The sequence below is a fragment of the Felis catus genome, chromosome A2 (genome assembly GCF_018350175.1).
Source record: "Felis catus isolate Fca126 chromosome A2, F.catus_Fca126_mat1.0, whole genome shotgun sequence".
In the NCBI taxonomy this organism is placed as follows: Eukaryota; Metazoa; Chordata; class Mammalia; order Carnivora; family Felidae; genus Felis; species Felis catus.
The window spans coordinates 118,844,628-118,867,474 of NC_058369.1; the positions used below are offsets into that span (position 1 = coordinate 118,844,628).

At 42.9% G+C, this 22,847-nt stretch overlaps 1 protein-coding gene and 1 long non-coding RNA gene across 4 annotated transcripts in view; both read right to left on the reverse strand.

The window, feature by feature from the left end:
• The window catches only part of LOC102901262, a 126,275-nt gene extending 111,174 nt beyond the window's left edge, over window positions 1-15,101 (reverse strand). The window contains exons 1-2 of one of the 2 annotated variants that reach the window (XR_006594300.1): window positions 14,573-15,101; window positions 12,630-12,671 (exon numbers count right to left, since the gene is read on the reverse strand). This is a non-coding gene — a long non-coding RNA (uncharacterized LOC102901262). The remainder of the gene's footprint in view (window positions 1-12,629; window positions 12,672-14,572) is intronic. The other variant, XR_006594299.1, reaches the window with a different exon arrangement.
• Window positions 15,102-20,000: 4,899 nt separating this feature from the next.
• HOXA1 (homeobox A1) lies at window positions 20,001-22,778 on the reverse strand. Of its 2 annotated transcripts, XM_019825621.2 has the most exons (3): window positions 22,302-22,778; window positions 22,004-22,098; window positions 21,302-21,544 (listed from the first exon to the last, which is right to left on the reverse strand). In XM_019825621.2, the coding sequence occupies exons 1-2, from the start codon at window positions 22,653-22,655 to the stop codon at window positions 22,039-22,041; spliced, it is 414 nt and encodes a 137-aa protein (XP_019681180.1). In that variant the 5' UTR covers window positions 22,656-22,778; the 3' UTR covers window positions 21,302-21,544; window positions 22,004-22,038. The 2 variants fall into 2 exon arrangements, with proteins under 2 accessions (XP_019681179.1, XP_019681180.1); XM_019825620.2 differs by having other exon boundaries at window positions 20,001-21,544; window positions 22,004-22,778.
• Window positions 22,779-22,847: the final 69 nt, after the last annotated feature.

Sequence of the window (22,847 nt, forward strand, 5' to 3'; positions counted from 1 at the left end):
AGCATTTCCTTTTTTTTTTTTTTTTTTTTTTTTTGGTCTTTTAAACTTGAAACTGTCACTGAAAATAAGTTCATATTTATTTGGCTATTGATCAAGTAGAAATCTTCAATAAAAATATTCTGTGGTTTCATCCAAGCTTCCTTTGTCTTTCAATTAAGAAATGGTTTTATGCTACACAAATAGGGTGAGATAGTCAGAGGATTAAATCAATAGACTATAAATTATGAGTAAAAGAAAACATCAGGTCACTGCCCTGACACAACAGATTTATTATTAAAGTAGGTAACTCCATGGCAATTCACTACATTAGTTTTTATAAAGTAAGAGACAGGGAGAGATCAATGATAACTTTGGCTTACTGTTGCTTTTAATGGTTCATTTATAATAGCTACTTATCTCCTATTATTTTAGCTTGCTATAATAATGTCAAGCCAAGAAAAAAAGATAATAACCATTATAGGAATATATATTTAATTCAAGTCTGACTGACTATTCTTTAATCTGATTCATGTATTTGTAGAGTGGCCAGAAATACTCTAAAATGCACAGTGATTCTTAGGTATACATAAAAACTCCATTATACAGTCTACATTAGGTGTAGAGTACAAAAAAATCTCGCAGTTTTTAGCTGTACTCTCAGAGGCGTATTTTCAAATGAACAACTATATTGCAAGGCCCACCCATAGCCCACCAACTCAAACCTGCTTGGTGCTATTAACATCAAGAATAACAGCTGAGGGGCACCTGGGCGGCTCAGTCGGTTAAGCATCGGACTTTGGCTCAGGTCATGATCTCGTGGTTCATGAGTTCAAGCCCTGCATTGGGCTCTGTGTTGACAGTTCAGAGCCTGGAGCCCATTTCAAATTCTGTGTCTCCCTCTCTCTCTGCCCCTCCCCTGCTCATACTGTCTCTCTCTCCTTCAAAAATACGTAAACATTAAAAATAATAAAATAATGGGGCGCCTGGGTGGCACAGTCGGTTAAGCGTTTGACTTCAGCCAGGTCACGATCTCGCGGTCCGTGAGTTCGAGCCCCGCGTCGGGCTCTGGGCTGATGGCTCGGAGCCTGGAGCCTGTTTCTGATTCTGTGTCTCCTTCTCTCTCTGCCCCTCCCCCGTTCATGCTCTGTCTCTCTCTGTCCCAAAAATAAATAAACGTTGAAAAATAATAATAATAATAGTAATAATAATAATAATAATAAAATAAGAATAACAGCTGAATTCAATGAGGTGCCTGGGTGGCTCAGTTGTTTAAGCGTCCAATTTCAGCTCAGGTCATGATCCCATGGCTCATGGGTTGGAGCCCCACATCAGGCTCTTGTGCTGACAGCTTTGGAGCCTGCTTCAGATTCTGTGTCCTTGTCTTTCTGCCCCTCCCCTGCTCATTCTCTCTCTTTCTCTCTCTCAAAAATAAATAAAACATTAAAAAATTAAAAAAAAAAAAAAGAATAACAGCTAAATTCTAAATGGACCCTTCAGCCTCACTATGTTTCCTGGAAACTACTGTCTTTGCAAATATGAAGCATATTTTTGCTCCAGACACATACATGGACCCACACCCCATTCATGGATTCTCTATAACCTCCTTGCCATTCTTGAATATTTATTACTCTGATTTCAGTGGAGGTTTGATACAGGCCTCCAAAGGCCATCTCAAATGAGGAGGAATAAAGTCACCTATTTCTTTTGATAAGGCCAAAATACGGAGGTCCTCACCAACCAATCCCCTAGATATTTCCTTCCAGGGAAACTAGAATTAAATAAATATTAAAGGGGAGGTGGAGTCATTGAATCAGGGAGGGAAGGCTCCGTACCACCACCACCACTATTTCTTAGTGATACAGATATGATAAATTTTTAAAACTTGGGTCCTTTTGGTAACAAAAGGTGGCTCCACAACTGCTTGCCCCTGTTGGTTGTCTTGTCAGTAACCACTCTTGATTCTCCACACCTCTGAGTTGCATTATTGGTACTGCACATGCAATTCCACTCTATTTAAAAGTAGTATTTACTAATATCCAGAATATAAAGAGAACTCCTAACACTCAACAACAAAAAAGCTAAATAGCCCAGTTTAAAAATGGGCAAAGGACTTGAAGAGATATACAAATGGCCAATAAGCACATGGAAAGATGCTCAATAGCATTAATCATCAGGGAAATGCCAATCAAAACTACAATAAGATACCACCTCATACCCAACAAATGTTGACGGGATATGGAGAAATTGAACACTCGTGTGCTGTTGGTGGAATGTAAAATGGTACAGCCATCATGGAAAACAGTATGGTGGTTCCTCAAAAAATTAAAAATAGAATTATCATATGATCCAGCAAATCTACTTCTGAGTATATATACCCAAAAGAAATGGAAGTGGGGTCTCAAAGGGACAGTTGTACACCCATATGCATAGCAGCATTACTGATAAAAACTAAAACATAGAAGGAATCCAAGTGTCTACTACTGAATGAGTGAATAAGCAAAATATGAATGTTATTTAGCCTGAAATAGTATACAGTGGTTGCTATTTAGCTTTAAAAAGGAAAGAAATTCTGCAACTTTGCTACAACGTGACAGTTTTTTTTTAGAGGAACCCTGAGCACATTGGGCTAAATGAAAGAAGCCAGTCACAAAAAGACAAATACTGTATGATTCCACTTATATGAGGTACTTAGGGTAGTCAAATTCATAGAGACAAAAAGTAGAATGCTGGTTGCCAGGGGCTAGAATAAAGAGGGGAGTGGGGAGTTAACTGTTTAATGGGTATAGAGTTTCAGTTTTATAAGAAGAATTCTAGAGATGGATGGTGGTGATGGTTGTACAACATTATGAATGTGTTTAATGCCACTGAGCTGCACACTTAAAAATGGTTACGATAGTAAATTCTGTGTATGTATATCTTATCACAATTTTAAAAAAGGGGAAAAAATAGTGGTAACTATTTAGAATTGTAGAACTCTCCAGAAAGGCTAAACTATGACTGGCAGTACCAAGCATTAAAAAGGCTGTGGGGTGGGGCGCCTGGGGGGCTCGGTCGGTTAAGCATCCGACTTCGGCTCAGGTCATGATCTCGTGGTCCGTGAGTTCGAGCCCCGCGTCGGGCTCTGTGCTGACAGCTCAGAGCCTGGAGCCTGTTTCCGATTCTGTGTCTCCCTCTCTCTCTGCCCCTCCCCCATTCATGCTGTCTCTCCCTGTCTCAAAAAATAAATAAACGTTAAAAAAAAGAAAAAAAAAATATATATATATATATATATATTTAAAAAGGCTGTGGGGTAACTGGAACTCTTGTACACTGACAGTGAGGATAAATTGGTATGACCACTTTAGAAAGCTATTTGGCAGCGTGTACTAAAGCTAAACATACGCCTCGCCCATAATCCAGCAATTCCACTCTTAGGAATGTATCTAAGAGATGGGAGTGCATGTTCTCAAAAGAATACTGTCAAAAGACATCAGCAAGGATGTTCGTAACAGCTTCACTCAAAATAGCCAAATACTAGAAGCAACCCAAATGCTATCAGTAGAATGGATAAATGAAATGTGGTATATTTATACAATGGAATGCCATACAGTGATATTTATTTACTTATTAAAATGTTTATTTTTATTTATTTATTTTCACACAGTGATTTTTGAATAAACTATTATCACTAGCTAGGAGATGAATGAATCTTACAGATATTACATTTTAAAAAAGCCATACAGTGCCTACTGTATGATTCGATTTATCTGAAACACAAAATAGGTAAGACTAATATAATGGTAGAAATCAGAAAAGTGGGAGGAGGTTACTGACTGGAAAAGGACATGAGAGAACATTTCAGGTGCAGAAAAGTACTATATCTTGATCTAGATGGCCATTATATGGGTATGTAATGAATCTCAAAAAGATTATAGGAGCACCTGGGTGGCTCAGTCAGTTGAGCATCCAACTCTTGATTTTGGCTCAGGTCGTGATCTCACCATTTGTCAGACTGAGCCCCATGTCAGGCTCAGTGCTGGGCATGAAGTCTGCTTAAGAAGCTCTCTTTCCCTCTCCCTCTGCTCCTCCCCTACTTGTGCGCACAAGAGGGAAAAAAATGATCATAGGGAAAAAGTCAGACATTACAGTCTACATATGGTATGATTTCATTTATGTGACACTTTGGTAAAGGCAAAGTTACAGGGATAGAAAACAGAGCAGTGGTTGCCAAGAGCTTGGGGTAAGAGGGGACTGACTGCGCAGGCCACAAGGGACTTTTTTGGGATGATGCAAATCATTTACATCTTGACTTTGGTAGTGTTACATAACAGTATATAATTATCAAAACTCATCAAACCATACATCTAAAAAGGCTGAATCTTGGGGCGCCTGGGTGACTCATTCAATTAAACATCCAACTCTTGATTTAGGCTCAGGTCATGATCTCATGGTTCGTGGGTTTGAGCCCTACATCAGCCTCTGCGCTGACAGCGTGGAGCCTGCGTGGGATTCTCTCTCTCCTCCTCTCTCTCTGCCCCTCCCTGACTCATGCTTTCTCTTTCTCTCTCCCTCTCAAAAATAAACTTTAAAAATAATAAAATAAATAAAATGATAAAAAGGCTGAATTATTACAGCTAAATCACAACTCGATACCTCCTTTAAAAATATTCAGCAAACTGTACTCTTAAGATTAGTCCACAGTGTGTATCTACCACACTTTATGTATGCTACACTTCAACAAAAAAGCTTAAAAAGTAAAACAAAAGTAGAGGTTAAACGGGTTAAAAGACATGTGTTCCAAAACTCTGCTACTGGTTTGCTAAGTCAAATGCTCACTCTAGTTGTGGCAATGGAGTACTACTAACATGGAAAGCCTTAGGTCTGGAATGAGCCCTAAGGATTCATGGAGTCTCACCTCCACCAGAGAGAAGTGGTCTGTGATATGTTACATAGCTACTCCGGGTGAAGCCAAAACAAACCTAGGACACTGACTCTCAACTAATACTCTAGCTCAACTGCAGCTCAAGGAGGGGTAAAAAAAAAAAAAGTCAAACTGATAATTTGGCATTGAATAAGCGAGCAAATTTTAAACCAATTGTGTAGCACTGGGCCTCTGCACACATTTGCTCTCCACTTCCAAAGGTACTGAGAAAACTAACTGGAAGTTTGCAAAGTGCCTTGAGCTATTTAAGCAGCTCTATCCGTAAAACCTGAGGGATCGCAGATCCTCTGATAACATAAAACACAGATTATAGCAGTCTCTTGATCCAGGGGCTCCGCTCAAAATCAAATCTTGGCATAACTTCTACCCTTTCCTGTCCAGGCACATCTCCACTATCACCTAGTCAGCCATGCAAAGTACCCCAACTGTTCTACTACCACCAGCAGAGATATTTTAGGGTACAATCCAGGTTATATGACCCTGAATTAACTCTTCTGAAAATGCAGTTCCTCTGCAACAAAGTCAACTTTTTTTAAGTGCACACATGCACAACCACCTAAATCAACTCTGTGTGCGGGTAGTTCTCAACATTGTTCTCACAAAATTGCAAACAGGAGCACAGTGGGCCTTACTTCTCTCCCTAAAACTGAGCTATTAAGGAAGTGCTAAATCAGTGGCCCCTAGCTCCCCTCTCTTCTGCTTCTACCTAGATGACCCTTTGACCTCCCATCCTCTTCCACCCCCACTAAGGCCCAAGCACCAACTTTTCTCTGACCTCCACCCCCTGTCAAGACAGAAAAGACTCTAAGTATCAGTTATTTACACTTTTTGATTGACTGACGGGTTACACTTTAGTTTCATTGAGTTTTAGTTGTATGTTAATTCAAACATTTACATTTAAACCATTTTACACCTCATTGCCTATGAAAAGCCAATTTTCCATTAAAGAATTTTGAACTTCAATTTAACTTCAGCAAGCAAGTAAAAAAAATTTTTTTTTGGAAACAAGGAAGAATTTGGAACCACACTTTGGGTTCCTAAGCCTCAGGAATAATGAGCACATTAGAATAGCTGAGAAGCTACAGACAGAACGCGAAGAATTGTTCCCTCATTTACTCAATCATTCTCTCATTCATGCATTCCACAAACATTTATATTTATCAAGTGCCTACCATGTGCCAGGTATTGTACAAGGCAGAGAGAATCAATGACTAATAAGATACGGTGTCTATCCTGGAGAAGTTTACAAAGAAAAGGCACAAACGGAAGAATTTCAACTCCAAAAGTAGTAAGTACTCTGAAAAGTAGAAAATGCTAAGGGAGGACAGCAGACCAGGGATTCACTCTCCTTGGAGCACGTTTCACAGAGGACAGACCCATGAGCTCAGCTGCAAGGAGTTTGATAGGGCAAAAGGCAGAGAGAGGGGTTGTTTCCTAACCTTCTGGCCAAATATAAGGGGAGGGTGGGTGGGGGGTGGTTACTTTTTTTGTGCGGAGGGAATTTAAGGAAGGAGAGGCTAATAATGCCAAGCCCAGCGTCTCCTGCAACCGCAGACATGAAGACAACTTGGGCTGTGGCGACAAGTGGGCCACTTCCTTTCATCTGCCCCGATGCGGTGAGGCCAGCTGCTGATAAGCCTTGCCCACATGCCCTTAGCCCCTCAAAGGGGAGGGCAGGTGCAAACATTGTCATACAACTCCATACTCTGCCTGTGCTCCTTAAAATGTTGGTTTTGCATCAGGATACATCGGTGGAAAATAAATTGTATCCACGTCTTTTAAATGGTTACTATTTGGTTTGGCTCTGTCTTGGAACTTAGAATTTCAAGGCCTTTGTTAGTGTGAAATTTAGGATAATGGAGAGAAAAAGTCAGTAGTCAAGTAACGTCTTTGCCTCAAAATAGCTCCCGTCTGGCAAGGGAAGGATTGGAGAGAAGCTAATCTTATTAGCTAAAGGCTTATTTCTGGAAGCTTGCCGAAGGCAGAGATTTTATATCCAAACTGTAACAAAACCAGGTGTGTAGTCAAAACACCCAGAACTGCCCTGCACCTGCCTTGCTCAATTTCTTGATTTTTTAATCCTCCCTTGCCCCCCAAATTGCAGGTGAACAGGTTGAAGCACAGACTATATTTGATGTTATCTTAGTGTCTAATATATTTTTTTAAACGTTTATTTATTTTTGAGACAGAGAGAGACAGAGCATGAACAGGGGAGGGTCAGAGAGAGGGAGACACAGAATCTGAAACAGGCTCCAGGCTCTGAGCTGTCAGCCCAGAGCCCGACGCGGGGCTCGAACTCACGGACCGTGAGATCACGACCTGAGCCGAAGTCAGATGCTTAACCGACCAAGCCACCCAGGCGCCCCGGTGTCTAATATTTTTGTATCACATCCCTATTTTCTGGAGTTCTAAAACACACTCCTCAAACCCCTATGTTATTCCAACCTCTGATAATATATGAATGAGTATTCAGGGGAGCCTGGGTGGCTCAGTCAGTTAAGCGACCAACTCTTGATTTGGGCCCTGGTCATGATCTCAGGGTTTGTGAGCTCAAAGCCCTGAGTTTGCTCTGAGCTGACAGCATGGAGGCTACTTGGGATTCTCTCTCTCTCTCTCCCACTCCCGATGCCCCTCTCCTGCTCATGCACTCTTTCTCTGTCTCTCTCTGTCTCTCTCAAAATAAATAAACTTAAAAAAGAATATTCATTCTTTCAACAAGCATTTATCCAACAATGGAACCGATGGTTAGTTAATCCCCAATTCTCATTCTCACCTTCTTCCTGTTTACTTTTTTCTCTAAAGTTTATTTACTTCTTTAAGGAATCTCTACAGCCAAGTGGGGCTCAAACTTATGACCCCGACCCAAGATCAAGAGTTGCCAGCTTTTCTGACTGAGCCAGCCAGACACCCCTCCCTCTTCCATTTGAGATGGCTCGTGGCTACACCACCCAGAGACAGCATTTCCTACTATTCTTTGCAGCTAGGTGTGGCCGTATGACTAAGTTTATCACAATAAAATGTGAGTGGAAGGGAGGTGAGCCACTTCCAAGTCACTTACTTTATAGGAAATTGGTTGCCCTCCACTTTCACTCTACCCCTGTTCCTACAAACAGAGTGGGAATGTGGAGGTGGCATGGATATACCATGTGGACAAGACCTAGGGACACTGGAGCAGCACAGTGGGAGAAACTCAGATTGTGAATGACCTCACGGTGCTAAGGCACCCCACCGATCTGGGCTCCTACCTTCCTCTGAAATTTTACATGTGAGAGAACTAAACTCCAGCCATGTTTAAGCCACTATATTTTTAGATTCCTTTGTTACAGCAGCCTGGTCAGACCCTTGTTAATATAAACACTCACCCAATGTCTATTTAGTATTACCAACAGGAACCTTACGTGGGGGAAAACACTATGCGTTTCAGGATTTAGGTTGCTTATGGTCAAGAAAGAAAGACAAAAAATATAAAACTACACTTGCGAACCGTGATAAAGTGCATAAAGGAAACAGAGGGTACTAGGTTAAGGTCTCTCTGAGGAAGCATCATTTAGCTAAGGCCTCAAAGTCTCAGGGGAAAATGGGGGCGGGGGGGGGGGATTCATCCCAGGTTGCAAACTCCCTGGGGAAGAAAGAGTGTGGCTCTTTGGAGGGAATTCAAGAAGGCAGGTGAACAATGTGAGCGATGTGGCCTTAGGAGGAAAGGCTCTTCCTAAAGAGACAAATATGCATATACATGCATAATTGCACAGACACATTAAATTATGGGTAAGTTATCTTTGCTTTTACAGTTGTTCCTAACCCTGGTTTTCTTTCTTTCTTCTTTTTAATGTTTATTTTTGAGAGAGAGAGAGAGAAAGACAGAGCATGAGCAGGGGAGGGCAGAGAGAGAGGGAGATATAGAATCTGAGAGCAGGCTCCAGGCTCTGAACTGTCAGCACAAAGCCCGATATGGGGCTCAAACTCATGAACCGTGAGATCATGACCTGAGCCAAAGTCACATGCCTAACAGACCAAGCTACCCAGGCACCCCTGTTTTTCTTTTTTAAACGAAACCATAGTTGGGTTTGTTTTGTTTTTAATTTCTTCACCTCTCACATATTCCAGCACTGGATCTAGAAAAACAGATCACCTTGAAACCATAAAGGCTTTGTCTGACTTGGTAGTATCCTTAGATTCCATCTACAGAATTTTCCCAAAATGAGATCTCCTTTATCCTAAACACACAATCTCCCCAGGGTCATTTCCATCTATCTTATCCTCCCTTTTCTTCCTTTCTGACTCACAAGTACTTGAAGAGCCCCAAGTTTCTATAATTCTTACTTTCTTCTCTTTCCATTCCCTTGTCTTTCACAGTCAATCTGGGGCATGTAGTTTATGTTAACATTTACCGATGCCTTGTCTTCTCTAGCAAATGTCATCATAAAACCTTAGCATTCAGCCCAAATCACACGCTGATCGCTGCCCCAACCAGAATTAGAGGTTTATCCTCAAGTTACACATTTTGGAGAGAAAGGAGTGTCAACTCCAATTGTTCTATAGGACTTGTTTTTATTTATTTATTTATTTTATTTATTTATTTTATTTATTTATTTCAAGTAATCTCTACACCCTATGTGGGGCTCAAACTCATGACCCTGAGGTCAAGAGTCACGTGCCCTTCCTACTGAGCCAGCAGGTGCCCCCGTTCTATAGGACTTTTATAATAAAATCCTAAAGCTTAAATGCCTAACTAAATTCTAATAAAAATATTAATAAATAATGTAACATCACATAAACTAGGTAGTAGATTATATGCTTCATAATGATTTATAAACTCCTTGAAAAAGGATGCTACCTTCTCTCTGTAAAATTTCACATCATCTCTGAATAAGTGTTTTGATTAATGAAGGAGCAAAGTCATGAGACAGGATTCAAACATAAGACAGCAAGAAAAACCAGAGTGAGGAGATGAGAACAGAAGTTCCAAGTGGGTGGGGAGGGACAGAGATAGTGGAGGTCAGGAAAAGGTGAGGTCAGAAGGAATTCCTAGGGCCAGAAGAGCAAACCAAACGGTGCTTCTCAAGGGCACCTGCAGCTGATAGATACCCAACCAGTCACCTCACACAATTACAGATGCTCAATTAGGGACTGAACTGGATGCTTTCATGTCATTCTCAATTAAGAAAGAAAAAAACAGGGGCGCCTGGGTGGCTCAGTCGGTTAGGCATCCGTCTGACTTCAGCTCAGGTCATGATCTCACAGTTCGTGGGTTCCAGCCCCACGTCGGGCTCTGTGCTGACAGCTCAGAGCCTGGAGCCTGCTTCCGATTCTGTGTCTCCCTCTCTCTGCCCATCCCCTGCTCGTGCTCTGTTCTATCTCTCTCTCTCCAAAATAAAGTAACATTAAAAATTTTTTAATAAAAAAAGAAAGAAAGAAAAAACTAGAGATAGAAAATGAGAAAGAGGAAGGGTAAGAAAAAAAAAAGTTGGATCAGTCAAGCCACTTAGGGGGAAGAGAATATACAATGTTTTGAAGAATAAGTGCTCAGGAGCCACAACGCTAAGAGTAAACTTTGCCATTTTCTATGTGGGTGACCTTTCCTCTTAATTTCCTCTTCTTTAAAATAGGGGTAATAACAGTACCTACCTACACCTCATAGTTGAGAGGATTTAAATGAGACAATCCATGTGAAGTGTTCAGCACAGTGCCTAGCACAATGTAAGCTATCAACAAGTATCAGCTACTGTTGTACATAAAGGGTCAGCTTCAGAAGAATAATTACTCGATGAGGTAGGAAAACCGTAAAATAAAATAGAAAATAAGCTATGTTCTACAACTCAATGAGATGCACTTATGCTTTCTTGGTGGGCACAGGGTCATCTTTAGCTTTTTAAGTATATTTATTTAGATTTAACAAGGCCAAACGGGTGTGCATTAAAAGAGTCCAGGGGCAACTGGCTGGCTTAGTCAAAGGAATATGTGACTCTTTCTCTGGGGGTTGTGAGTTCAAGCCCCACATTGGGTGTAGAGATTACTTAAATAAATAAAACTTAAAAAAGGAAAAGAGCCCAAAGGTAGGGAAAAAGAGAAAGTAGAATCTGAAGAAGCTGCCATCTGGCCCATATTATATAGATACTTTCTACATTATAGAGTCCAACTTCCCTCCCACAATTCCTAGCCACAGCCCACTGGTCTTAAAAAATTTCAAAGCACATTGGGGCACCTGGCTGGCTCTGTCAGGAGAGCATGCGACCCTTGATCTCAGGGTTGTGAATTTCACTTAAAAATAAAATCTTAAAAAAAAAAAAATTTCAAAGCAGCATCATTTGGTATATCACATGGTACATGAATCAGGATTCTTAGTTGTAAGCAACAGAAACTGACTATTGGTGATTTAAGCGGAAACGGAAGATACACACACGTAGCTCAGAAAATTGCCAGGGAGACTGAAAATCAAGTTAGATAAATGGAAAGCTTAGCAGCCGGAGCCAGTCTGATGAGACAACTGCCCCTGCCCCGAACCCTGATGCTAAACCACTAGACCTGGTACTGCCATCCCTAACACCTTTGCTATGGCTGTGGGACCTTTTCTGACTCACAGTGAGAAATTCCCTAACACCTAAAATACAAACATTTTAAAGCTAAAGTTAAATTTAAGGTTAGTCTTACATTATTCTCACATTCTTAAGAAGTCAGGCTTCAACAGGTGAGGATTTAACCGTAACAGGCTGCAAATTTAACTTTACTAACCACTCATTATGTTCCGGTGAGAAACTTCTAAAACTTCAGTAAGCCTCAGTTTCTCCATCTGTCAATGGGGATAATAAAACCCACATCATAAGGCTATGGTGAAGAGTAATGTATATAAGGCTCTTAGCTCAGCATCAGATACAAAGAAAGCCTTCAATAAATGTTAACATAAAAAAAATAAGTTGTCACGGGGTGCCTGGGTGGCTCAGTCAGTTAAACATCCGACTTTGGCTCAGGTCATGATCTTGCAATTTGCGAGTTTGAGCCCGCGTCAGGCTCTGTGCTAACGGCTCAGAGCCTGGAGCCTGCTTCAGATTCTGTGTCTCCCTCTCCCTCTGCCCCTCCCCTGCTCACGCTCTGACTCTCTCTGACTTTCAATAATAAATAAACATTAAAAAACATAAGTTGTCACAAGTTGCTAAAGTCTGGATGTCTCTAGTAGAGGGATTCATTTTTATATAACATAATGAATTGCAAGTTTAGTCCTTGTGGTCCATGGGGAACACACCAGTGTCCCAGAATGCCCTCAAGTTCATGGTGCCTGAATCAAGCAGCAACAAGGAAGCTAACATCCTATCTGAGTGGGTTGGGCAAGACAGTTAAGAAGTTTGGCTTTCTTCTTGATGTTGTTCCTGTCTCATCTGTCAAACCATATAAAGAATTTCTGAAGTGGAAGAAATAAAATGGATCCTTCAGTTTCTCTTTACCCATGGGATAAGAGGGATCTCAACAGCCACCCTTTCTGTAGGATTCACAGAGGTAAGTAGGAAGGAAGAAACCCTCTGGCCATATATCTAGTTATCCAAATCCATCTATTCTTAATAACATTTAGGTCTTCAATATTTAATAATTAGTGTAATTAATTGCTATAATTACTATATTTAATATAGTAATTAAGTACTGATGTTATTAAGATATCTATCCTGAGATTAATTTTGCCTGCCATTTTTAATGTCCACTTTAGTACATAGTAAAGATATAAGCAAATATTTTTTCTTACCACTATTGCTGCTAGCACCTTTCTGGGCTTCAGTTTCTTCACCTGTTAAACAGAAAGACCAGATTAGATGATCTGTGATTCTATAACTAAATAATATCAGTACTATTATAATGCTTGTAGTTATGCCAAGTCCTCGTTCACTTACAAAAGTTAGAAGAGTAGGAAGAAGCAAAGTATGTTCTTCTACATACAACTCTTAATCTGACTTTGTGTAAATTGAGTACTGGGAATAACTGGCTTTTAAAAACTGGCTCTCTTCAGGCTTCATAATATATTTCTTCAAGTTCTTGTTCAGCCTGGTTCCTCTGGTTATTCTTAATCAAGAGGTGCAAAGTTGGGGTTTCTTTTAAGTTTTATTTATTTATCTCTACACCCAACACGAGGCTCGAACTCACTACCCTGAGATCAAGAGTCACATGATCCTCTGACTAAGGCAGTCAGGCACTAAGTTGTAAGTGCTAAGTTGTAAACTACGAAGACTAGTGCTTTCCAGTGAAGATAAATTCTTCTCTTCTTTTTCTTCAAATGTGAATTGTGACTGGATTTGCAGTGTGTAAAATAACCAAATGAAAACTGGAAGATGGAATATTGTGCAAATGTTTCCAGTCGTACGGATGCTTACTTTCATGGAGACAAGACATCTGTATTTCATATTGAATATTCCCATTTTTGTCCACTTGTTAGGCGTGTGACAGACAGAACTTGTGCATATAAAGGGTATCTTTCTTCTCCCTGCAAATTATTCCCTTAATCAATTAGTGCCAGATTTGAAAAAAAGCCTCTTATTGTTAAATTACTTCTCTCATGGACTTTATTGTTAAATTTGATCTCTCTCTTTAGCTTTGTTTTCATGCAAGTATTTGTCATTTGCTTATTTTCCCAAGAATGTGTAGCTACAGTTTGCATATATGTCGGATATTAAAATCATTTTCTCCCGCTAATTCTTTACCAATGAGCAATTACCCACTATAGTCCTTGAATTGAACGGAGTTGGCCTGATAACTCTTTGTAGAGGGTTCATGCGATTGGCCCTGTGGAGAAGCACTACTATTCAGGGGATAAGAGTTTGGGCTCTGGATTCAATGGACAAGTTACTTAACATCTTGGACCCTTCCATTTCCTTTGCCGTAAAATCAAAATACACTAAAAATACCTCCTGCTTGAGGCTGGGTAAGGATTAAACGAGTTAATGTACGTGTAGTATTTGACATAGGGGTTGGCTCAGAGTCATCCAGGATACGTATCAAATTTTCAGGATACTGAGAAGCCACATACATTTTAGAGAAATACTTAAAAGTCAACAAGAACAATCACCTTATTTTATAACTTAAGCTCCTACTGATGCTATAGAAACCGACCCTTCAGGTTACTGGAAGTCAAGGGCCCTGCCCTCAAGAAGCTTGAGATCCTCTTGGGGGAGCCAAGACTAACACCAATGGATAGTCTAGTTCACAGTCTCACGGTCACAGTTAAGTAAGTACTGTAGAACAAAGCTCCCCGTGTAAAAGGTGGCGTTTTGAGGAGGGGCTCAGCTGAAAGAGTGGGAAGTAGTACAGGAAACTTTTCTAGAAACTTTCTAGAAGTGAGACTTGAGGTAAGGCAGGGTTTGACTCTGCAACTGAAATGGGGGCGAGGACATTAGAGAGGCAAGAAGTTCCCCCGACTAGAAAAGCACTAGTCTAGTCTCGCTGGGAACATCCAATGTTCAGAAACTGCTACTCACCACTCCTGCAACCCCCACGTCTACCCTAGTTCACCTTAAGCTGAACTAGGAGGAGAATGAATATGTTACTCAATTAAATGTATTTTGGAAATAGCCGGGAGGCGGTAGCAAGCAGGGGGTAAAATCTCCCTCCCCCCTTCACATCTTAAAAGATGAACCCGGGGGCTAGGCTTCTGCCCTGGGCTTGTGAGTTGAGGGTTTGGAAGCCCTGAGCCCTCACCAGGAGAAGGCAGGCTCCCGTCTGAGGCATTTGAGGCCGCAAGTCTCCGCTCCGGCCACTTCCTGGAGCACCTGGAAGCTAGGCGAGGCTGGCGGGGAAAGAAGGAGGGAACGCGGGGCCCAGCGGTCCCCGGAGACAAAGCGGGGCTCTTGGCAGCCGCCGGGGACGTGCCCCGACCCACGCTCGGTTCGCTGCCAGCCGGGCCGGAAGGGCCGCGCCGCCCGCACACCCGCGAAGGGCCCGGAAGCGGCTTCCGCCCCGCTCCGCGTGGGGCCCGCGCGGGACGGGAAGGGAGAGGCGGCGTTTGCCGAAGAATCCGGAGAGAGAAGGCGGGGGGAAGCTAAGCACGGAAAGACGTCTTAACCGCGGTGGCGGGGCTCCCCGCCACCGCTGCGGGGCGCCGAGGACCCGGCGGCCTCTCCCCACCGCAGGAGGCCCCGCGGGCGGCCCCAAGGCCGGCGCGGCGCTGGCGGAGCGCGAGCTCGCGCGGCCGCCGCTGCCCCGCCAGCCGATGGCCCGAGCCTAGCGCTCCCCGGGCCTCGAGCAGCTGCCCCTGCGCGTCCTAAAGGAAGGACCTCATTTGTTCCTCCGAATGAGAGGATTCCCGGAACAGTAGTACTGATGGGGGGGGGGGGGGGTCTACTTGTTTAAATCCTTGCTTTCTGCATTCTCGCTATGGTTCTGTGGCGACTTTTCTTTTTAAAAGGAAGCAGGCTGAAATGTCCAGTGTGGCTAAAAAGTATCCCAGTTTAAAAAGGAAAAAAAAAAAAAATTCTGTAATTTTCCCCCTTTATTTTCAGTTGCAAGCCGTGGCGTCTTTTAACCCTAAAAGACCAAGCTTCAGATGAAGACGCAAAACAATCTTGATTTCTATCGATTAGGCTTGTGGCTGGACGCTTTCCACCACGTTTTCAAATAGGAAAACATTTAATGGGCTGTTTAAAAAATGGAGACACATATTTTAGTCGTGTCTGGAAATGTGGAGGAAAGGAAACGTCGGTCTTTTCATTTGTTTCCAATAAACCCAAAATGCAGTCTTTCCAGAATATTTTACAGGAAATAATTGGGGGGTGAGATTGGGCGGGGAGGGGGGGGGGGAGGGGGGGGTGGTTCATAGACTAGCTTCCGCCAGCAGAGTTGCTTGATTGGTATTTGCTTTTCAGTTCTGCAATCGAAGGTCAACTATATTTGATGGCTGGTGTTAGTAGAAATAAGGCTCCGAAGCGCTGAGGATTCCAGTTCAGATCTTCAGACACTGACAGCCGTAGGTTTCCCCTTAGGCAGCAGGTTCTACTGAGACCAGTAGGACCCCACCAAGCAAGGAAAACGTGGAAAGTTGTATTGCAAGGAAATTTTATGTTTAAGTTGTATGTGTGTTTGGTACATGAGTGAGTGGTTTAGAAAATTAAGAAATATAGACAGAACAGTGTTCGGGAGGCTATGCTGTGTCACAAACCAAACAGAAACAAACACAAAAAGATTCAGAGTTAAGACACCTCCTGGAATGTTCCTTGCTTTCCAAGCCCTTTCTAGCTGACACCTCTTGACAATTTAATGGAAGTTGAACTTGGGCACAGGCAACTCCTCTTTCATTTATTCTTCCCTAGTCTAGGTTCAAAAACAACAACAAAAATATGTGCGTGTTGAATTTTACCTGTTCTATTTTTATATTTCAAGACATATATCTTAAACATCAAGTAGCCCCACGTTGTATTGTTCAAACAAGATGGCAGAAACATTCAACTGGGAGGTTGTTTCAAAGATTCAAATAATTTTGGTGGCTTCAACATCAAGGACTTGATTGAGTGGATGGCTAGTAATCAGAAGTGGAAAAACATGAACTATCTCCAGCCTGAAATAAATCACATAGACTAAATGAGAAGGGGCAAAATCAAATCAGGAATTTAGAATCAAGAAGTGCAGTGGCCTCAGATTCTAAGCTATCCTGGATTCTATTTAGGAAGATGCTAAGTCAAACTCGTCCACCTCTGGGTGCCTTATCTTTCCAATGCATAAAACAAGAGGTTGGGTAAATGGGTCCCTTTCAGTTCTGGTCATCCACACACCAGAAGTCCTAAGGCAGGACTTTTGTGTGCTCTCAGAAATGCAGGCAAAAAAAGTAGGCTTACCCACAACAGAGAGTCGCCAAAGCTAGCCATCTAGGGAGTAGCCTCTCTGATAAGGACATGCTGACTTGTGTCCTTGTATGTATTGACAAAATACATACAAGCATTTCTAATACACTCTTAGCATTTCTAAGAGTGAGAGAGTTATTTTAGGGTCCCATCCAAAATAAAGAAAGTTATTGTCCATGCATTGATTTCAAAATTTTAAAACAGAGGGGTAGCCTGTCATTCAAAACAGTAAATTAAAGACTCAGACTCCAAGAGCTTCTACTGCTTAGAATGATTATTCTTTGGGAAGAAACAGAAACAGCAGTGACCGTTTTGTTTTGTTTTGTTTTTTTCCCACAGACGTGCTCAGCCATCAGAAAAGCTTAATAAATCCCTATTTAGTATGCATTTATGCGGTGATTACATGAACTTTGACCTCTGAAGAGCTGTAGCAATTAGCTCCAGTGACCAGCACCTTCTCCTTCCATTCCCCACTGGCTTCCTTGCGTCTTCCTTTCTCATCTCAATAGTCTGTGCACTAGGAGAGCATAAAATTTTAAAGTTGACTTTCTACTTGAGATACTTGCTTTTGCACGAGTGAATTACCTCCTCCTCCCCTCACCTCCTGTCTAAAAAGTCATCTCAGATGGATATTGGGGCTCTGATTGTCGATATTACTCAAACGCAAATGGATTTCAATTCAATCTTGCCCTGTACTTTCGCGAAGGAGATAAGCTCTAACGGCCCAAAGAGCCTCATTTCACAGCTCTTGGCATCTGAAATAAATTGGATCTTTTCTGTCAGGCTAATTTAACATTTTAAAAATATTCAGTGTAATTTATTTTAAGTCAAATGAAACCTAGTGGATTGGCAGAAAGCTGGAGGAGAAGAGAGGAGAAGGGCAACTGGAAACTCCTCTCCCCACCTACCAAAAAAAAAAAAAAAAAAAAAAAAAAAAGGCCAGGAAGGGAGAGGAAAGTGTTTTAAGTTTCTAGTAAACACTATTTAGCAAAAGAATAATAGGAAAGTTGCCCCTTTCCCAAAGAGGGATGGCACTATAATTGTTGCCTTTAGCGGAGAGCTCAGATAAACCGCTGGGACTCATTCTAAAGTGACCCATCGCTACATTCATCTCTTCTTGAACTTTCGGTGAACCTGAGATTAAACAGGGGTGAGCAGCTAAGCAGTTTGTTGTTAGCAGCCTTTTCAACAACCCTTTCAGACTGAGTAAATATTGATCGGTTTGAATCTGATTGCCCCAGAGGAAAACACCAAGGCATCTGAATAGCCTCCAAAAGTAAACTTTCAAAGGTGAAGCCGAGAGCAGACTTGAGAGCCAGATCTCAACTCAGCCTAGGTTGGGGACACCCTGAATTTCAGGAGGACTTTGAATGAGTGTGAAGGAAGTGAGGAGAACGCATTTGAAAACTGGAATTTTGTCTCGCAATTATCCCAAGTCCCTAATTGAGACTCTTGTCCTTTTTAAATTTATCAATAAAATGCTATGTTCTGTGTTCCCGCTTTTGTTGTTTCAGTCACCATTGCTGTCATTTTTCAAGGAGCTAACCATGCTCCTCAGAGACCAAGACAGAAAAAGAGAGACCTAGAAATAGGATGTGGTAAGCGCCTTTGATTTAATCGATTGGGACAACTAAAAAGATACAAATGTTTTCCTTGTTGAAAGGTATATTAATGTTTCCTAAATGCATTGCTTGTTAACTGATTTATTCCATGACCTAGAGGAGGCTTGGGATGTTTAGCCATAATTTATCGTTCTCCTCTCTCTCGGCTACATTAAAACCAGCACCTTCAAGATTGGAATCTCCAGGATTCCAGCGGGTCGGGCCCTGCTTTTAGATATTGAAATTACGGCAGTGGCATGCAAATGACACTTTAGCACATTAAAGAATTTGGAAACCAGCCATCTGTTTTGCTGTGTGGCCTTACACTAATAAACAAAAGATACTGTATAAGGCCAGGGTGGGAACTGAAAGAGAGTTGGCCGACTTTGAAGTTCTCCTCCATCCACTTGAGTCTTTTAGAGGCAAGCCCAGAGCCCAGGAGCCAAGAGGGGAGGGCAGCGGGTGCCCTTGATATGGCCGCAGCAACCGCGCCTGCAAAGTCCAGGCTTGCCCCTTTGACGGGGAAGTACAGGAAATCTCATGGGTGCTCTAGGAGGCCTGCAAATTCCAAGTTTTGTAGGATTTCTCCTCCCACCCTCAGCCCATCCTCTGTAAAACACCCTTTGGAGAGGAAGGAAGTCAGATGCCTCTATTTGTGATGCTGTAAAATTTCTGCTCTACTCTCGGGGCTAAATGAAAGCTTCTGAAAATGTGTGAAAGTGAAGGAAAAGTGGTAAGAGGTCTAGGAGGAGAGCCTTTGATTTGCTGGCTTCCTCTGTTTGAGAGCAGACACCTGCCTCAGTTTGGAAGCAACTTGAATATCGGAAGACTTCATAGAGGCTTCCGCAAGTTCAACTGAAAGAAACTGCTGAGCCCAGAGAAGAAAATAACAACTTTTTTTTTCTGAGTTATGGGATTAGAACTAGGTTATGGATTTAGAATTAGAGCAGACCCATGACAGCCACGATGGCTATGAAATCGAAGCTGAATCTAATGGGGATGAGATGTGTAACCCAGAGGGAGTGGGCAGGGGGACATGTAGAGAGTGGCAGGAAGGGATGGATATTGACAGGAGGGATGGGAGGAGAGACGCAAGGGTTTACTGAAAACAGACCACACTCAATTTAAGGGGCGAAATATATTGGAACACTGTCTAACAAGCCAAAAAAAAAAAGAAGAAAGAAGGGTGAGATGGAGGCCTCACCCTCAAACAGCTTTATACTGAAGCTAATTAAATGTGAATCTCTTAGCTCTTGGTTCACTGATGTGAGGAAAGACTGACTGAAGAGTTTGGGCTTTGGAAGGGGGTTCTGTTTATATATACGTCAACATTCAGTTGGAGGTGAAAAGGTTAGCACTTGACCCAGGAAGTATCCGTGTTTGTTTCAAAAATAGATCTGCTTCATAAATTTCTTCACTATTCATTTTTTCCAGTATGAACTTGGATTATAATAAAGGAACTGTTGTTATTTCAAAGAAAATCAACCTAGTAAGTAGGTATTAGCTAGGTGCAATGACACTCATAGGGGAACTTTCAGCTACATAATGAAAAGCATTTGCTTTTTTTTTTTTCCAAGAAAAGGCCCACCTCTGAAAATGCACAGCACCCTTCTCCCCTTCCCCACATGAAATGAGCCAACGCTGTTGGAACCAGTAAATTGTAGCCAAGCCAAATTCAGGGCCGCGTAAGCATATGTGAAACTTGAATATATTTATTACAGACATCTTAAGACCCGTAAACTCTGCTCTAGATCACATCACTCCAGGATCTCAGAGCTGTTCATGATTGTACAGGAAATGGGGAATATCATAGGCTCACAAGGAATAACTGATATAACTCAGTGTGGTACTTCAGGGACATCAAAACATTGTGCGACATGCAAAAGACTATTCACGAATCACACAAAATATACATTCATTGTGCCATCCATCACATTAACAATTGAGCTGAAAATACATCATATCCAGCTAAGATAACTGTGGAAGGAAGAAGCTGGTTCGAATAATACCTTTAGGTTCTGAATAATCCAGCACAAATTTAAAAAAGAGTGTGCCCAGAGAAACACTAAATGGGTGGTGATAGGGGGAGACCCAGCACAGGAAGCAAGGTTTTTGAACCTCGTATTCCGCAAGCCTTCTTAACTCACTTGAAAGAACACATGCAGGCTACCCTCTGAGGCATCTGATTGAGTTTAAGTGAGCGATTTTATTCTTTAACCCATAACATATAAAACTGTACCAGCTTTGAGAGTTGCCTACCCTGTTTTAGTCACTTAATCTAAACATTTCTAGAAAATCTGTATAAAGATAAATCTCTCAGGACAAAGTATTTACAACCAGCAAACTCACACACATGAAACTGAATTAAATTAAGGGATGAATTAATTGTGTAAACAAGCTCATAGTGCCTCTCTTCCTCATGAGCTCCTGGACTCTCCTCTCTCTCTACCCTACTTTAAGGGCAAAGTAGGGGAGAACTGTAAATATACAGATAGGTAAAAGATAGGCCTCCCTCTAACATGTTTCTGCTGGCAAAGGAGACTATATTCCAAAGGACATCTGAAAGGAACAGACTGTGGAAATCTCCAAAGTAGGGAGGAGTGTTGGGGGCCATCAGAAAATTGATTATGGCACCCAATCCGCATCAAGGAGTTAACACACACACACACACACACACACACACACACACACACACCAATCAAGCCTCTCCTCCAGGACTCTCTGGAAACACACTGTCCTGGCCAGGAGCTCCCCAGATAGGATCAGAAAGGAAGAGAGAGACTGTAAATGGAAAGGAAGATAAGCTAAGAATGTGCTTTGCGTAAGGAGTCCCCAGCCTGCGGAATAGCCTGGGCTGCGGAGTCTGGGGCTTGGTCGGCCTCAGTGAGAGGTAGTCAGAGTGTCTGAGGTAGAGGACCCCGGGGAAGGAATGCAGGGCGAGGAGCTGGACTTCTCTGAAGATTCTTCGGCCTTCTCCTCACTTCCTGGCGGGGTGGCAGGAGAGATGGGCAAGAGACCCTCCTTCTCTCGTTTCTTCTGCTTCATCCGGCGGTTCTGGAACCAGATCTTCACCTGGGTCTCATTGAGCTGTAGGGACGCGGCAATCTCCACCCTGCGGGCACGCGTCAGGTACTTATTGAAGTGGAACTCCTTTTCCAGCTCAGTGAGCTGCTTCGTGGTGAAGTTGGTGCGCACTGCATTGGGTTGACCCACGTAGCCATACTCTCCAACTTTTCCTGGGGGCATGGTGGGAAGCGATGAGAGAACAAGGTAAAAATTTTTACAATCGATATGAGATCCCCTACAAGCTTCAGATAAAGGGGAGATCAAGAATTTCTCAACAGAAACTCAGCTGGGAAAGGTGACTGATGAGGTGTAAAGTGTTAATCTGAAGTCAACCATTAGCAAGGTCAGACCAGTGATGAATGGAGCCTGGAGATATTAACAGAACCACCCCCACCCCCACACATCCCTACCCACTTCCTATTCCAGAACCTCTAAAACTCAGCCCCTTTGGAAACACGACAGCCCCAGATGTGCCTTTGCCCCAACACACCTGGGCAATCTGTCCACACTGGACACCAGTGGGAAGCAAGAACTTTTTTTAAAAAAAAAGTATTAATTTTCCTTGGCAACTAAACATACTAGCTCCTTCCAGAACCATCAAGGAGCATCCAAGGAATGGCAAGACTGACCTGTTTTGGGAGGGTTTCTTTTGACTTTCATCCAGTCAAAGGTCTGCGCTGGAGAAGATGTCTCTGATGTAGGGGAGCGACAGGCTTCTTGGTGGCTGGCGTGGAGAGGGGACAAGGAGTTATTATACGTGGCCAGGGCCAGGCTCTGGTGCTCTTGTCCATATGAGTGGTGAATGTACTGAGGCGAGCCCACCGCGCCCCCGGCATAACCCTGGTGGTGGTGGTGATGCTGGACCATGGGAGATGAGAGATTTCCAGAGTAAACAGCGGGAGCGCACGAGGGGTACCCACCACTTACTTCTGCTTCCTGATTTAACGCGTAGGGGCTGTAAGGCGCGCCGAAGTTCTGCGCGCCATAGCTTGGACCACAACTCGAATGGGAGTAGGACACCCCCAGGTTCCCGGGAGGCTGGTAGGTGGCCGGTTGGGGGTGATGGTGGTGGTGGTGGTGGTGGTGGTGGGGCGGGCTGATCTGCACCCCCCTGCCCACTAGGAAGCGGTCGTCGCCGCCACAGCTGTTAGCACTGACCGCGCACGACTGGAAAGTTGTAATTCCATGGTCGGAAGGGTAGGCTCGCGCTGAGCAGGTCCCCGAGTCGCCACCGCTGAGGATGGGGTATTCCAGGAAGGAGCTCATTCTTGCATTGTCCATCTGTCACTGAGGGACCGGGTCCTGCGAAGCCCTGGGTGACCGTGCCAACTTTCTCACTTCCTCCATGGGGCCAGAGAAGAAAAATGATATGAATGTACAGTGCGCAAGAGGGGGGGCGCGAGGGCGGAGGGCGCAGGGGGAGGGGCACGTGACTATGTCAGCCAATGGCTGAGCCTCCTGCGAAAGTTTGCT

Bases quoted from the DNA above. Each gene is read 5' to 3' on its own strand.
- HOXA1 (XM_019825620.2), bottom strand. From the start codon at position 22,655: ATGGACAATGCAAGAATGAGCTCCTTCCTGGAATACCCCATCCTCAGC. The intron at 21,545-22,003 runs GTCAGTCTTGCC...CCATGCCCCCAG, and splicing joins AAGAAACCCTCCCAAAACAG to GAAAAGTTGGAGAGTATGGC.